This window comes from Melanerpes formicivorus, unplaced genomic scaffold (genome assembly GCF_026170545.1).
Source record: "Melanerpes formicivorus ecotype bairdi unplaced genomic scaffold, bMelFor1.0.p_v2 SCAF_62, whole genome shotgun sequence".
Lineage (NCBI taxonomy): Eukaryota > Metazoa > Chordata > Aves > Piciformes > Picidae > Melanerpes > Melanerpes formicivorus.
Window position 1 is genome coordinate 1,513,798 of NW_027142414.1, and position 14,934 is coordinate 1,528,731.

Below are 14,934 nucleotides of genomic sequence, written 5' to 3' on the forward strand. Positions count from 1 at the left end.
TGTGCTGTTTGTGCTTGCCTGGCCCCAGCTGAGTAGCAGCCAGCTCCTTAAAGGCCTGCTGAGGTGACTGAGGAGGCAAGACTGGAGATATCTGTGAGGCTCTGAGGTTCACTTCGTATGAGCTGACCTAATCTTGGCCTTTAAAGTCTGCAAAAAGAATAGTGTTGCTCAGTCAAGGCTGATCAGGAGATGCATGTGAAATCTTCCCCTGAGCCTTTCTGCCGTTGCACGCTGGGGGTTGTCCCACCTTGACCTCTACATCTGCTGGTATAAATCACTTCTTAATGCCTGCAGATGAGGATGCTTTGTAGCACCAAACACCCCTTATGCTGATGGAGTGTTTCTTGCAGAAAGAGCCTGTTTCTGAGGGTATGAGCCCTAATTTGCAGAATATTTTGTTTGTTTGTTTGGGTTGGGTTTTTTTAATAACCTTTCTGCCAATTGTGGGTGCAAGGGAAATATTCAGAGAATTAATTGTTACCTTTTTGAAGGCTTGGGTGGCTAGTGTTATGGGCTAGGGGAGGGGCAGATTCCAGTGTCCTCCCCTGTTATTCCAGCTATGTGCTGTTATGCCTGTCACAGATCACAGGGTGGCTTAAAGCTCAAGGGCCTGACGCCACACAGTGGCACGGTGCCCAGCAGGAAAAGAGCACTTCAGAGGTAAACTCTCTGGTGTGGATATGGTGAGATGCAGATCTAGTTACTGCTCCTCTGAGACCTGTCAAGGGGGAGAAGTGGTAGTTCTGGTTCAAAAAGCAAAATAGTTGATGTTGTAGTAGCCCTGAAAGTTGAGTCACTAAAACTGAAGGAAAGAGAAAAGCAAGTAGGAGAAGCTGGGAAAGGGAACCTCCTGAACCAAGTCTGCTGCTGAATGGACTGTAGCATCAAATCCTATCTATGGAAAGACCATGCATTCTTGAATTGTTAGACCATAGGAAAAGAGAGATCTCACTAATGATACAAGTACTTTCAAAGAGTTAAGTTGCTTTAAATAGTAACTATGGTGGCATAAACATTCTGTGCAGGGTAGGCATAATTGTTGGATGATTAAACAGCCAGTGAAGTTACAGTTTGTTTCCCAGCAGCATCTGTCAGAATGCTGATGGAATCAGGATGTCATATACATGTCACATACAATATATTTAAACTTTGCCCTTTCTGCTTGATGTTTTCACCTGGGTAGTTTAAACAGCCTCTTGTGCTTCCAGCTTACTGCCAGTTTTCCTGGGTTGTGAATGTTTGGTTTGCTTAGTATAATGCCTGAATAGAAGAAATAAACCCACCAGTGATGGGACAGGTACCCTCTTCCTGAGACTTGACAGGCATGTGAAAGTAGATCATAAAAGCATGACAAGACACTTAAAGTGTTGACAGCACTCCAGCCTTCTACACAAGGTTTGACCTCTGCTGCTTAAAGATATAAGAAAGCACTATGTATTGCTCTTGATAAGCTCTGTGGCAGCCACAAGCATGCTGGAGCGAAGCTATGCTGTAAGGAAACCAAGGTCATTGTTAAATCTTCCTTATCTACTGTCATTGAGTGCATCATCGTTTGGCCCTTAAGTATCCCACCCTCTATTGTCCCATCCCAGAGTAGGTTTTGCCTGTTTCTGCAGTGCTGGTTTGTGTTCTGTTCAGGTTGCAACCCACTTTGGTTCATGGCTTCAGAGATGTTGCTGCTTCCTACAGGGGTATTTCTAATCTTCATGCTGGTGGATTAGGCTGCCAAAACACAACCTGTCCTTGCTTTTGCAGAATTCCATCTTCTTGTTGAGTCATTCCTTTGGTTTCTGAATTTGGAAGTTCTGCTCTGGTCTTCATAGTGTTTGAAACTCTTTCCAGGCTGACTGATCTGCATGTTTTAACACTGCACGCTCTAATCTGCTGAACAAATTGTTATTGCAAGTGTTGAATGGTTTTGTGCCAAGAAGAGATCCCTGGTTCCCCAAAGGAATTGTCCTCAGGATTGCTAAGGAGTGATTTTGAATGCAAACTCAAAAAGTTGTGCTGCTAGCTTACAGTGGATTTTCCCATGGGATTTTCCTGCTTTCTTAAGAAAAATGGACTAAAATGTGTATTATAATTGAGTTTAACAGCTTTGGTTCCTCCCCTACCTCCCCACCCCTTGCCTGCTATCTTAATTATTCCAATAAGGAGTACTGGATTCATTTGAAGCAGCCAGTTTATGATTTCCCACCTTGCTGGCACAAGCACTTCACTGAATGAAAGTGCTTACAAATTCCTGATTAAAACTTTGGTTCCACTGTCTTTCTGACCTTTGAAGTTCAGCCTACTAGTCAAAAGGAATCAGGAAGTTAAGCACTCGGGATGGTGCTGGAGATTTCACAGAGATGGTTCCTTAGTTACTTCAGGGAGCTTCTTAAGGATTAGAAGTGTGGCTGCTTGAGAATAGGGGAAGTTTCTTCACCCTATTCTTCCCTTATTACAACTTACATTCTTTGGGCCCTTTTCAGGATGAATACTGTGTCTCAACTGAGCAGAAGGTGAAGATGACATGGCAAGCTCAGCGCTCACAGTCTACCCTGTGGAAGAAACAAAAACTGCTGCCAATGTTAGTCTCTGAGTCTGTGTAAACAAAGCAGATGATCTGCCAAAACAGACGTGGTATGACTTGAGCTGCTTGGAGATGCAATGGGAGACCATGGCCTTGAGGATGGTGGTTGTTTTTGATAGAATCATAGAATCAATGAGGTTGGAAAAGACCTCAAAGATCATCAAGTCTCAACCTGTCATCCAACACCTCATGACTAAACCATGGCACCAAGTGCCACGTCCAATCCCCTCTTGAACACAACACCACCACCTCCCTGGGCAGCCCATTCCAATGGCTAACAACTCTCTCAGGGAAGAACTTTCTCCTTACCTCGAGCCTAAACTTCTGCTGGTGCAGCTTGAGACTGTGTCTTCCTGCTCTGGTGCTGGTTGCCTGGGAGAAGAGACCACCCCCCTCCTAGGGGCCTACAACCTCCCTTCAGGTAACTGTAGACAGCAATAAGGTCTCCCCTGAGCCTCCTCTTCTCCAGGCTAAGCAACCCCAGCTCCCTCAGCCTCTCCTCATAGGGCTTGTGCTTGAGGCCTCTCACCAGCCACACTGCCCTTTGGGGGTACATCTAATGCTGAGTTAAATCCAAAAGGGGCTCCAGTACCTTTCAGTAAAGGTCTGAAAGGACTGGCCAAGGAAGGACATGTGGTCCTGTAGAAGCTCTTATTACCCTCTAAAGGTTTATAAATCTCTCTGACCCAGTAAACTCTTTCTGTAGCAGTCTATAGCTTGCTCTCACAGCATTGTGAGATTTCCTCATGAGTTCACATTCAGCAACTACAACTAAGCACACTAAGCTGCTGTGAACTTTTTATGATGATTCAAATATTAACCCAAGGAGGGAAAAAAAATATTTTCTGCTTCCTACCCATGAGCTTCATGTTTGACCAAGTAGCACCTTCTGCAGCTGGCTAAAATCAGCATAAAAACATAAGGCTAACCTAAACTTTGTGGCATGTACTAGATAATGTAAAAACAGTGATGGTGTGTAACACTTTGGGGTGCTGGTGGATGAGAAGCTCAACATGAGCCAGCAGTGTGTAGAATAGAATAGAATAGACCAGACCAGGTTGGAAGAGACCTTCAAGATCATCACGTCCAACCTATCATCCAACACCACCTAATCAACTAAACCATGCAACCAAGCACCCTGTCAAGTCTCCTCCTAAACACCTCCAATGATGGTGACTCCACCACCTCCCCAGGCAGCCCATTCCAATGTACTTGCAGCACAGAAAGCCAATCACATCCTGGGCTGCATCAAGGGAAGCATAGCCAGCAGGTCGAGGGGGGTGATTCTCCCCCTCATGCTCTGGTGAGACCCCACCTGGAGTACTGCATCCGGTTCTGGAGCCCCTATTACAGGAAGGATCTGGAGCGTGTCCAGAGAAGGGCCAGGAGGATGATCAGAGGGCTGGAGCTCCTCTCCTGTGGGGACAGACTGATACAGTTGGGGCTGTTCAGTCTGGAGAAGAGAAGGCTCCAGGGAGACCTCATTGTGGCTTTCCAGTATCTGAAAGGGGCCTACAAGAAAGCTAGGGAGGGACTTTTTAGGATGTCAGGTAATGATAGGACTAGGGGGGATGGAACAAAAATAGATATGGGTAGGTTCAGATTGGATGTTAGGAAGAAGTTCTTCACCATGAGGGTGGTGAGACACTGTAACAGGTTGCCCAGGGAAGTGGTGGAAGCCTCATCCCTGGAGGCTTTTAAGGTCAGGCTGGATGTGGCTATGAGCAACCTGATCTAGTGTGAGGTGTCCCCGCCCATGATGGTGGGGTTGGAACTAGATGATCCTTGAGGTCCCTTCCAACCCTAACAATTCTATAATTTTATTATTAAATCTTTGTTGGGATGTGATTTGATGTGGCAATGTGCTGTTCTGCTGTTAATCTGCCTTTCAGCCTCACACAGAGACAGCTGCAGAGACACAGGCTCCATATCCTAGAGAAGAGGATGTGATCAGCTGTTGCCTCCACCGCTTTTTTTCCTGCGCCACAGCTATTAGCACAGCCCTGAGTCTATTAAGGCTCACCTGAACTGAGGTAAGGTCTGCAACTTCAGTGATGAGCTACAGATCCCCCTGTTGTCATATGGCACCTCCAGGACTAGTTGAATACTGCTGCTGAGCTATAATTAATAGAATGTTAACTATCATGTTTGGTTGCGAGAGAGGAATGTGAGGAGCTGTATGCAAGGGGTTCTAGCAGGAGCTGGCTGAAACAAGGCCGCTTAGGCAGTGAGGAGCTGTGAAAGAGTTGCTTTCTGACTGCTCAGTAACACAACCCCAGGGCAGCACCTTTCTCTCTGAGTCACAGCCAAATGAATAGCGAGTGCTACAGCTAAATCTATTCCTGACTGGTGGGCGAGGGCTCTCAGCCTGAGGCTAACACCTAGGAAATCTGCATTTGAGCTTTCCTGGAAATGGGAAAATGGAAAAGCCCAGTGACCAAATTGTTCCTGAATTTCTGTTATTTCTAGGTCCATTTCTATTTTCTTCCTCTAAATATTTTGAAGAAGCACAATTAATGCTTGAAGATCAAATTATATAGATAGTTTTTGCCATCTCCCTGAGGCTTTTTCTAAGCAGCTCTTGAGCCCTCATTCCTGCTACCTTTAAGGAAGCTACTTAGTTCAGAACAGAAACAGGTTATTTCACAGAGCCTTGCAAAAAAAAAGGACAGAGAATGCATAGGTAAACAAGCATACAGAAAAGGAGGAAGTAAAGAAAGGTAGAGAAGATTAACATGGAGAACCACAGCAAAAGTGGTAGCAAATACATCCACCAGCAGCAGGAGAGGATGCTGGCTGCATTTCTGCTTCCATTCACTGAAATGTGGCAGATCTAGGCAAGTGCTGGGGTCTTTGGTTTATACAAGCAGTTTCCCCATAAATCTGGGAGGTAGTTTCTGCAGGTCTTCAACAGCAGACAGAGCCTCTGAATTAGAGCTGCTCTTTTTTCCCCCTCATGCTCAGCATCATTTTTTCCCTGTTCCCCCTTCCTCCTTGATTTAAGGCTGTCTGTAAGATGTAGGGATCAGTTCTGGGCCCCATCCTGTTCAATATCTTTATTGATGATCTGGATGAGGGGATTGAGTCAGTCATCAGTAAATTTGCAGATGACACCAACTTGGGAGAAGATGTTGATCTGTTAGAGGGTAGAAGGGCTCTGCCAGAGGGACCTTGACAGGATGGGCAGAGTCCAACATGATGGCATTTAACAAGTAAAAGTGTCTAGTGCTGCACTTTGGCCACAACAACCCCATGCAGAACTACAGGCTGGGGTAGGAGTGGCTGGAGAGCAGAAAGGGACCTGGGGGTACTAGTTGACAGCCAACTGAACATGAGCCAGCAGTGTGTCCAGGTGGCCAAGAAGGCCAATGGTATCCTGGCCTGCATTAGGAATAGTGTGGCCAGCAGGAGCAGGGAAGTCATTGTGCCCCTGTACTCAGCACTGGTTAGGCCACACCTTGAGTCCTGTGTCCAGTTCTGGGCCCCTCAGTTTGAGAAGGACATTGAGACACTTGAATGTGTCCAGAGAAGGGCAACAAGGCTGGGGAGAGGCCTTGAACACAAGCCCTATAAGGAGAGGCTGAGGGAGCTGGGATTGTTTAGCCTGGAGAAGAGGAGGCTCCGGGGAGACCTTCTTGCTCTCTACAACTATCTGAAGAGAGGTTGTAGCCAGGAGGGAGTTTGGTCTCTTCTCCCAGGCAACCAGCACCAGAACAAGAGGACACAGTCTCAAGCTGTGCCAGGGGAGGTTTAGGCTCAAGGTGAGGAGAAAGTTCTTCATAGAGAGAGTTGTTAGCCATTGGAATGTGCTGCCCAGGGAGGTGGTGGAGTCACCATCCCTGGAGGTGTTCAAGAGGGGATTGGACATGGCACTTGGTACCATGGTTTAGTAGTCATGAGGTGTTGGGTGACAGGTTGGACTTGATGATCCTTGAGGTCTTTTCCAACCTCATTGGTTCTATGATTCTATAAACTATATAAGCTTCCTGTATACATAGTATCCTCCAGAAGGTTTAGCCAGAGGATTTACTAGCAGTTGAAGAAACATCACCTGCCTTTGCCTGTTTTGAACTTCATTAGTTTCATTTCATGCCATCTAATTTTTATGTTTAGAAGAGACAGTGAAGAATTAATCCCTATCATCTCTTTTCCACAAGCAGCATCAGATAGTGGTGACAGTGGCTTGTAATGGTGGCTGGGACTTCATTTCAGCTTTCCTTTATTCTTTTGCTGATAAATGCCCTTTTTACTTCTTAACAGTGACTGTATTTACCTAGTTACCTTGATGGGATTAGTTACCTGGAAGAATTTCAGCCTGCTTCTATGGCTTTCAGCAGTCCAGAGTTGCAAGGAAAGTAGGGTTGTAGACATTACTGGGGTAGGCAGTAGCAACAATATTAACAAGTCCTAGGTGGTATCCAAACAGCCTTAAGCCAAAGGGAGAAATAGTCCTTCCTCAGCAAAACTGGGTAGGAAACAGATGTGCCTGCTCATGACCTGCATGTGAGAAGCTCCCACGAGTAAAAAAGCACATGACCTTATGTCAGTGACACCCTTGGTAACAAAGGAACCTTTTAAATGGTTGTTGTCTTCTGGATCCCCTCATGACTTTTGCTTCTCTTCTTCCGGCAGTCTAAAAATGTGACACAGAAAGGAGATCACTGCCTTGCAGTAACACAGTCAGCGCTTCTTAGGCTGCTGTTCCACGCTGCTAAAATGAACAGCTCCTGCCCCTTCCTCTTCTCTCTGTCCAGTGCTAGCCCTTGGTTTTATCCTGCTACAACCCATTTTTCAGGGAGTTAAACCAGCAGAAACCTGCTTGCTGCCTTTTAAGGGCTATTTTTTGCTGGTTTAGCTTGTGAACCAGCTCACTCTGCAGGCAGAAGAACCCTGGTGGTGCGTCTGTTCCCATGGTACCTGTTAGCACACCGTAACACATTATGAAATGATTAGTGTTTGGTGTTGGATGGCATACTTGAATATATCTTCCTCACCAGGTAAAGGTTATGATCCACAGGGATAATCACAAGTGTTGCCTTTCGCTGCTCAGAGTCCTCCCTCTACTGCAGATTCTCCCGTGGCTGCACCATCCTTGCTTTCTCACAGACTCAGCCACTGCACAGAATGGAAGCATGCATCTTGGTCATCAAAGAGAAAAGCAGAGAACGCTGCTAGCTGTCCTCCCTAAACCTTTGGCTACACTGTAGCCTTTCTCATCCTTCCCTGCCCGCAGCAGAAGTAACTTTTCTGGCGTGGGGATTCTGCATACTGTTGCAGTCTGAGGAGTGCTTGTGGGGGCAGCCATACAAAGCTGTGATGTCAGTGCCACCATGTGCGGTATTGTTCCAGCGAAATTCAATCTGCGTCAGTGACTAAGCATGAAAAAGAGAAGTCCATCCTCATAAAGCTGCCTAATAATAGACACTGGGTGTGACAAAGATGGCATTTCACAGTCCACAGGGGGAATAGGCAGGGGGTAGGATTTGAGGCAGCGTGGGATTGCAGGTCAGGGCAATCCTATCAGAAAGGGTTGTACTGTTCTTGGGTCTAGCTCTGGTATAGCTCTAAGTGCCAGCTAATCCTGTGTGACGCCTGTAGAGCCAGCAGGGCATGAGTCTAGCAATGACCCTGCCAGAGGCTGCAACCTCTGCCTACCGAACTAGAACATCCCTTGGGATACTTTGTTGCCTTTACTCCAATCATCTGGTGCTAAACTGTTAAATAAATAAACAAAACCCCAGCAGTTATGTAACACAGAAACAGCGCTGTCACTAAACACTCTATTTCAGAAGTGGAAGCAGACACATCAGGTACTCCTTATGTGCTTTACTTCTCTTTCCTCCTGGGCAAGAAATGCCTGTTTCTACAAGCCCTTGCCCGCTCCTCTGTGCCTACCCGGCACACGAGTGCAGCACGCGTGTGTGCTGTGCGGGTGAGAGAGCCGATGGCTGCCTCTAAGCAATCACCTCAGCCTCGGCGACAGCCCTGTGCTGTGCAACACTGACAATCCAGGTTTGTTTACGCTTTCACTGCCTTATCAGACTGGCTTCCAGATAGAGTAACAGAGTGTTCTTTCCAAGCTCCGCACCAGCACTAACGCCGCTCAGTTTTGTTTCTACACAGGCAGCTTTAGCACACCGCCAGCGGTTGCCTAACCCAGGCCGCGACAGGCAAGGACGAGTACGCCAGCGGCCATCTTTCTGCGCGCACCAACGAGGCTCTGGGGAAGGCCCGAGTACATGGGGGTAGGTAGTGTGAGGGGTCCGTCCGCACACTTCTCCGCATACAGAGCCAGGCCTCAGCCCGCTAGCCCTCTAAGAAGGCGGCCGGGGTGGTCACGGCCAACAGTCAGCCGGGCCCGCCGGAGCGCTCCGGGCCAGCGCAGCAGCCCCCTCCTCGCTGTGACCTAGATTCTCTGGGGAAGAGGCGGGGACGCCGCTGCAGCCAATGGCCGAGCCGCCCCAGCATCACGCGGAGCGGCGGTGACGCGTGAGGCCGCCTCCATTTCGCAAGGCAGTGTTGGAGTTGCGCAGCAGTCCGGAGCCGGTCATCGCTGAGGAAGGAAGGAAAGGCGAGAGCTGTTCGCTACCTGAGCGCTGACTGTCCCGTACGCCCGTTTGGCTGGGCCCGCACCGAGACCGCAGCCCAGGTTCGTGATAAGGCAGGGGCCCGACGCAGCGGAGTGCGGGGACCTCCCTGCAGAGCGCATCGGGCAGGGGGGGTTCGGTGGGGCGGTTACTAGAGTCGGCGGCACAGGGAGTTCTCGCCTGTGCAGCCGGGTAGGCTCTGACTACGGGTAGTTTTCTCGTTAGTCTGTTTTACTGTAGTGGTTTCTAGAGCGGGTGTCGTTGGGGTCGTTGTTGGGCGCGGCCCGGGCCGCCATTTTGTGGCGAAGCAATGGCGTATGTTTTTTTCCCCCTTGCTCTGCGGGGGCGGAGTAACGCAGTGCCTCGGCGTGATGTGGGTGGGGCCGTAGGCGAGCATCGCCATCCTATTGGCGCAGGTTAAGGCGGAGTCCACCTCTCTCCTTTCTATTGGGCCGTCGCGGGGCCGGGCCGGGCCTCGGGCTGCGGCAGGGAATGCGGCTGCGCGGGGAGGAGCCGAGCTGAGTCATTGGGCGGGCCCGGGGCGCTGACGGGGCTGGGTTTCTTGTCTCCGCAGAGAGCTCCCCAACCGCAGACATGAGCGGCTGCCGCGTCTTCATCGGGAGGCTGAACCCGGCAGCCAGGGAGAAGGATGTGGAGAGGTTCTTCAAGGGGTACGGCCGAATCCGGGACATAGACCTGAAGAGAGGTTTTGGATTCGTGGTAAGTGCGCCCTTCTGCTGGGCTCTTGGTAGTGGTCACACTGATTTCGTGTTTGCTATGCATGAAGCTAACAAAGTTCGTTTTCAGTGACGGATGTATCGTGTGGAAAATTAGCATCTGTTAGTGTCTTGAGAGATGTAGGTTTTCTTATTTGGATGCTTTTGTTGTGATTTTGCAGGAATTTGAGGATCCAAGGGATGCAGATGATGCCGTCTATGAATTGGATGGAAAGGAGCTTTGCAGTGAGAGGTGCGGTACCCCGTTTCATAAGTACATAACTCTGAAACCAATCTGAAGTGAGTTGCATTGGCTTGTGTTGTCTGTGCTGTTCGCACTGTGGTGTAGTTCGGGGTTTTTTGCAATTAATATAACTGTCAAGGAAAACATAAAAAAAAAATAACATAAAAGCATATGTAAAAGCTTACTGATTTTGGGGTTTTATCTTCCTTTTCTTTTAGGGTTACAATTGAGCATGCAAGAGCACGCTCTAGGGGTAGAGGCAGAGGAAGGTACTCTGACCGTTTTAGTAGCCGCCGTCCACGGAGCGATAGGAGGTACGTATGGATTTGAGCTGATGGATATTGGAGAACAGCAGTGTGTCCTCATCCAGTCTGACAGCTTGAGCTAGGATGACTTGTTGAAAAGGTAGTGTTTGTCTGTTCAGTGACAGTAGGATAGTGAGGATTACAAAGCTTCTTGAACATACTTGTTTCTATGCTTCCTCCCCGAAAGTACTTAACGCTTGTTTTAGATGCTCAGGGCATTGACCTACTTAGTAGTAATAACGAGGATTTGCTGATAGTGGTTATTGGTGCAGCTTTTGTTAGTATCAGCGTAGTTTTTTTAACCCTTAACAAAAAAATCTCGCTTGTTTCTCTCCCAAACAGAAATGCCCCACCTGTAAGAACAGAAAATCGCCTCATAGTAGAAAATCTGTCCTCTCGAGTGAGCTGGCAGGTTTGTTGACACACAATTACCTATTTTAGTTTTCTTTTAATGGGTCTGTGATGTAAATTGTTTTGTAAAGATAAACTAGTTAAAACTTAAATCTAATTGATTAATTTTACGTAATTAGTGTAATTTTAACTACAGTAACTTAAAACTTGTTTTTGAATGAAAAGCTAGTTAATTTTAATTTGTAATGATTATTAATGTATGTATTTGAGGATATATATTTATTTTATTTTATTTTTTTCCTTGTTTTTTAAAATCCATTTTAACCACGTATTAAACCCTTTATTTGCCAGCCTATCTGTGTCGTTGGCCTTATGACGAGGAGTGCCTGTGGGTTATCCTAATCGTTCTGTCTTGGTCACTCTTGGTTGGGCCTGGTTGACTTTCCAGTCAGCTCCTACAATGTCACTTGGCCACCTCTAGATCTGTGTTTGCCGGTCTAGACGTAATCGATGCACTCCTTAAAGTGCCACATTGCAGCGGTCCCAGAGCGTTAACGAGATCTGATTCCTAAGTTGAGAGCTGTTCTTCTGTAACGCTTCCGAATAACGAGGTCCCGGTCGAAAAGAATTGAAAGATACGAAATTAGGTGGTCGTTGGAATCCTGATCGCAGTAAAGTGGTCCTTGGTAACATCAAGCATAGAGAATGTCTGGATCCATCAATAGTCTCCTAATAGGGAGGGCAGTGCGATTAATGGCTTCCATCGACTGGGTAGTGTTCGTCAAGTGGGTGGCGAAGAGCCAGTCGGGCATATGTCATGACGGTATCTCCGGTCGCTTAATGCAGTTTGCCGCTTGGCTAGCCTAGGGAAATGTTAATGAAGGTAAAGTAAACTATATTTTTAATGGCATATGGGGCACAAAATGATTGGTGTTATGTAAATGTAATTCTGTATGCTTTTAAGACTCGTAATATAAATGGAGGCTGAAGTAGTGCAAGCATAGACGGGTAGCATTTCGCACTCAGTCCAGTATATATATCCAGATGTGCTTTCTGATTTCTATTTCTTTCTCTCTCTCTTTCTCTCTCTCTTACTTAAGCTATATAATCTTTGTATACTAAAATACTAGGACGCTTCATTAGTACTTTGTTTTAAGCAGTATGCATTTTTTTGTTGGCCCCGCCCCCCCCATTTATTTCATGCCCTGATACAGATAATTCAGTTTTGGTAGAATACAAGGGTGGCAGTAGCCATGTTTGTAATTTATCTAACATCTTCTCTTTCAGTAGTCATAAGTTTATTTCATTTGTTTTAAGCTATTTTTTAAGAGATGCTACAATTTTTTCCTACTTTGCATAACATAACTGGTCTTGTGTTAGGATCTCAAAGACTTCATGAGACAAGCTGGGGAAGTAACCTTTGCAGATGCACACAGACCTAAGTTAAATGAAGGGTAAGACCCTGAAATCATCTCTTGAAATCCGTAAAGTGTGTGTGTGTATATAATACCTGGGGAGGGAAGGTGGCTACTTCCAGTGCTCAGTGGGAGTTCTTAGTTTAATTTAGCTACTCTCTGAAAAGGCCTTTTTTGGTATTGAGGGAGTGGAATTTTTTAGCTCATGCTTGAGTTAGTACAAAAGATAGCTACTCTGAGTAGCGTGACAGTTTTTGAGGAGTTTAACTGGTTGGTTTGTTTGGTTTTACTCTGTCCTTGAAACTGTAACTTGTTCTGCTTTTTTTTGTGTAGGGTGGTTGAATTTGCCTCTTACGGTGATTTAAAGAATGCTATTGAAAAGCTTTCTGGTAAAGAAATTAATGGAAGGAAAATCAAACTAATTGAAGGCAGCAAAAGATACAGGTATGGATTTCTGTTCTCTTTGTCAAAGCTTTCTCAATGAATAATTAAGCATTCAAGTCAGTGACCAGGCAGCCAGACTGGGAGCTGGTGAATTGCCTGGTCGTTGTCACGGTCTGTGACTTCGATTGCTAACAGTGGTGCTCTTGGGTTTCACAGTAGGTCCAGAAGCAGGTCACGATCTCGTAGCAGAAGCTCCTCCAGGTCCCGTAGCCGTTCCCGTTCCCGCAGCCGCAAGTCTTACAGCAGGTCAAGGAGCAGGAGCCGGAGCAAGTCTCGATCAGTTAGCAGATCTCCAGTGCCAGAAAAGAGCCAGAAACGTGGCTCTTCCAGCAGATCTAAGTCCCCATCATCTGTGGATCGGCAAAGGTCTAGATCGAGGTCCAGATCTGTTGACAGTGGCAACTGAACTATAACTAACTTGCCCTCGGGGCCTTTTTTAAACCATACTTGCTAAAACCTGTGGTAAGTATGTGACTTTCTGTGGGGAGGGGTTTGGATGGGGAGGAGGTGGGGGGGATGGGGAAGGATCTTTGTAGATGTGGACCATGGTGGGAAGGGTTATTGACTAATTGTATTAAATGTTTTTGATAACCCTTTTCTTGCTCACATTTTTTGTGAATGTCTGAAGTGTATAGTTTGTGTATATTGGTAGAGCTCTTTATAACTAAAGCAAACATTTTGTACGCTTAAAAGTCATCTGAACACTTAATTCCCAATATACTCAACAGTGAGTAGCAACTGGGAGCAACATTAGTTTAGTATCTCAAACTAATAGCTTTAGGCATCTAAGAGCTCTACGTGTGCTGTACATAAAGCTTTATTTCAGAGGGTATTTTTTTGCGCTTTAGACCCATTGTTTCATTTCCAGGTCAGCAGAGTACCTGCTGGGCTGTACTGGTAATAAATCTATTTTTAAAGCTTTTCATTTAATATGACTTGCACTACACTAAAGATGCTCATTTCACTGCCCTGTGGTAATGATATTCTGTTAAGGACCCTAATTCTTAATACCTATGAATTAAATAACTGATAAAGTATAAACAAACATGTATCTGCTTCTAGTGTCTTATTTGTGACCAGGCCTCATGGTGGGAGAGCGTGTAAATGTTCCTTAAACCTGGATCTGAGATAAAGCAATCACTGAGTGGTTGGAGCATAGAGGAGAACTAACATACTTGCAAACACATCATGCTGTGTCCTGTAGACCTCTTTATTTTTACAGCAGTAAGAGGAATGGACAAGTCTCTTGGGTTTTGCTATCCAGAGTGATTTAGTGTATGTGTGCACACGTGTGAGAGAGCGCATGGAGGTGTGCATAAAGCTTTTTTGTAGGCATCAATTTTTATTCTGAGGAATGAGGAGGGATTTCAGTTGGTGGGCTGGGAGTACGGCAGACTGGTTTAGTGTTTGTGCCTTACAGGGGCAGCAGCCCTCTGCACTCACCCTGTTTTTTCAGGCCCTCACCCAAGTTCTGGGAGCCAGCTTTAGAACCGACGTAAAATAAAAAATGGTTTGGTTGGTTTGTTGTTTTTTTCCTAAACTGCTTTACAGCCTTACTCCAGTAATTCAGTGAAACCTTTAGAAAGTATCTCCAGAGTCTGAGATGGGCTTTGGAGTAGTTTCTAGGAAATTCAGGATGGCTCTGCTCAGAGTGAGGTCTGTCCTTGGAGGTTAGTCTTCAGTGTCTGCAGAAGACAAGGCAGCAGTTTTTCTCCACACTGCTGCAGAGTTCTTGAGCACCAGGCTAGCAAACAAGAACAAGCCTTTGTGCCTTCTGTGTCTATCTGTAACAGGGACACTGCATCAAGCTGCCTAGGCCCTGCTGGGAGCAGGCACCAAGTGCTGGTCAGACAGGGAGTTAATTGCATTACTCCTAGCTGGCTTTGGGGAGTGGGAGGCCTCAGAAGTTGGTAGTTAGACAGTGAGTCACGTGCAGAGGTGTGGAAGAAGAGTGGTTTAACCTTCAGGGGTCGAGGCAGCAGTGACGTATGACGTAAGTTTAGCTGCATTGATCCTTCCTGCTTACTGTGGTTATGAGAATCTGTTGAAGTGGGACTTGTCTCCAACTGGATCCTGGGTGGCTGAAGGCACCCAATGATCAGAAAGGAGTAGGATCTCATCCACTTTGTTCAGGCTAAATCTGGGTACTACTTGGTCTATAAGTAGTTGTTCTGAATTCTGCTTGTAATCCACACCACTTGCCTTGCAGGCACTGTGTGCTGTCTGTGATTTATTTGGGGCATGGCTGTTGTGATGACAAACTTCCCATTTAAAAGGGACACCCAGGCTTTCATTAC

General features: G+C 46.5%; 1 protein-coding gene across 3 annotated transcripts; it reads left to right on the forward strand.

Moving 5' to 3' along the window:
• Nucleotides 1-9,061: 9,061 nt before the first annotated feature.
• SRSF5 (serine and arginine rich splicing factor 5) lies at nt 9,062-13,686 on the forward strand. 3 transcript variants are annotated; one of them, XM_068162109.1, is made up of 8 exons: nt 9,066-9,224; nt 9,737-9,882; nt 10,061-10,131; nt 10,341-10,436; nt 10,770-10,839; nt 12,159-12,232; nt 12,527-12,637; nt 12,797-13,686. In XM_068162109.1, exons 2-8 carry the CDS (start codon nt 9,757-9,759, stop codon nt 13,041-13,043), a joined length of 795 nt encoding a protein of 264 aa, XP_068018210.1. In that variant the 5' UTR covers nt 9,066-9,224; nt 9,737-9,756; the 3' UTR covers nt 13,044-13,686. The 3 variants fall into 3 exon arrangements, with proteins under 3 accessions (XP_068018211.1, XP_068018210.1, XP_068018209.1); XM_068162108.1 differs by having other exon boundaries at nt 9,068-9,224; nt 12,794-13,686; XM_068162110.1 differs by lacking the exons at nt 12,527-12,637; nt 12,797-13,686 and having other exon boundaries at nt 9,062-9,224; nt 11,130-12,178.
• The last annotated feature ends 1,248 nt before the right edge of the window (nt 13,687-14,934 follow it).

What these genes read in the sequence shown, in the direction of transcription:
- SRSF5 (XM_068162108.1), top strand. Translation starts at nt 9,757, where the DNA reads ATGAGCGGCTGCCGCGTCTTCATCGGGAGGCTGAACCCGGCAGCCAGG. An exon ending in AAGGAGCTTTGCAGTGAGAG is followed by an intron (nt 10,132 to 10,340) that starts GTGCGGTACCCC and finishes CTTTTCTTTTAG; the next exon opens with GGTTACAATTGAGCATGCAA. An exon ending in GAAGGCAGCAAAAGATACAG is followed by an intron (nt 12,638 to 12,793) that starts GTATGGATTTCT and finishes TGGGTTTCACAG; the next exon opens with TAGGTCCAGAAGCAGGTCAC.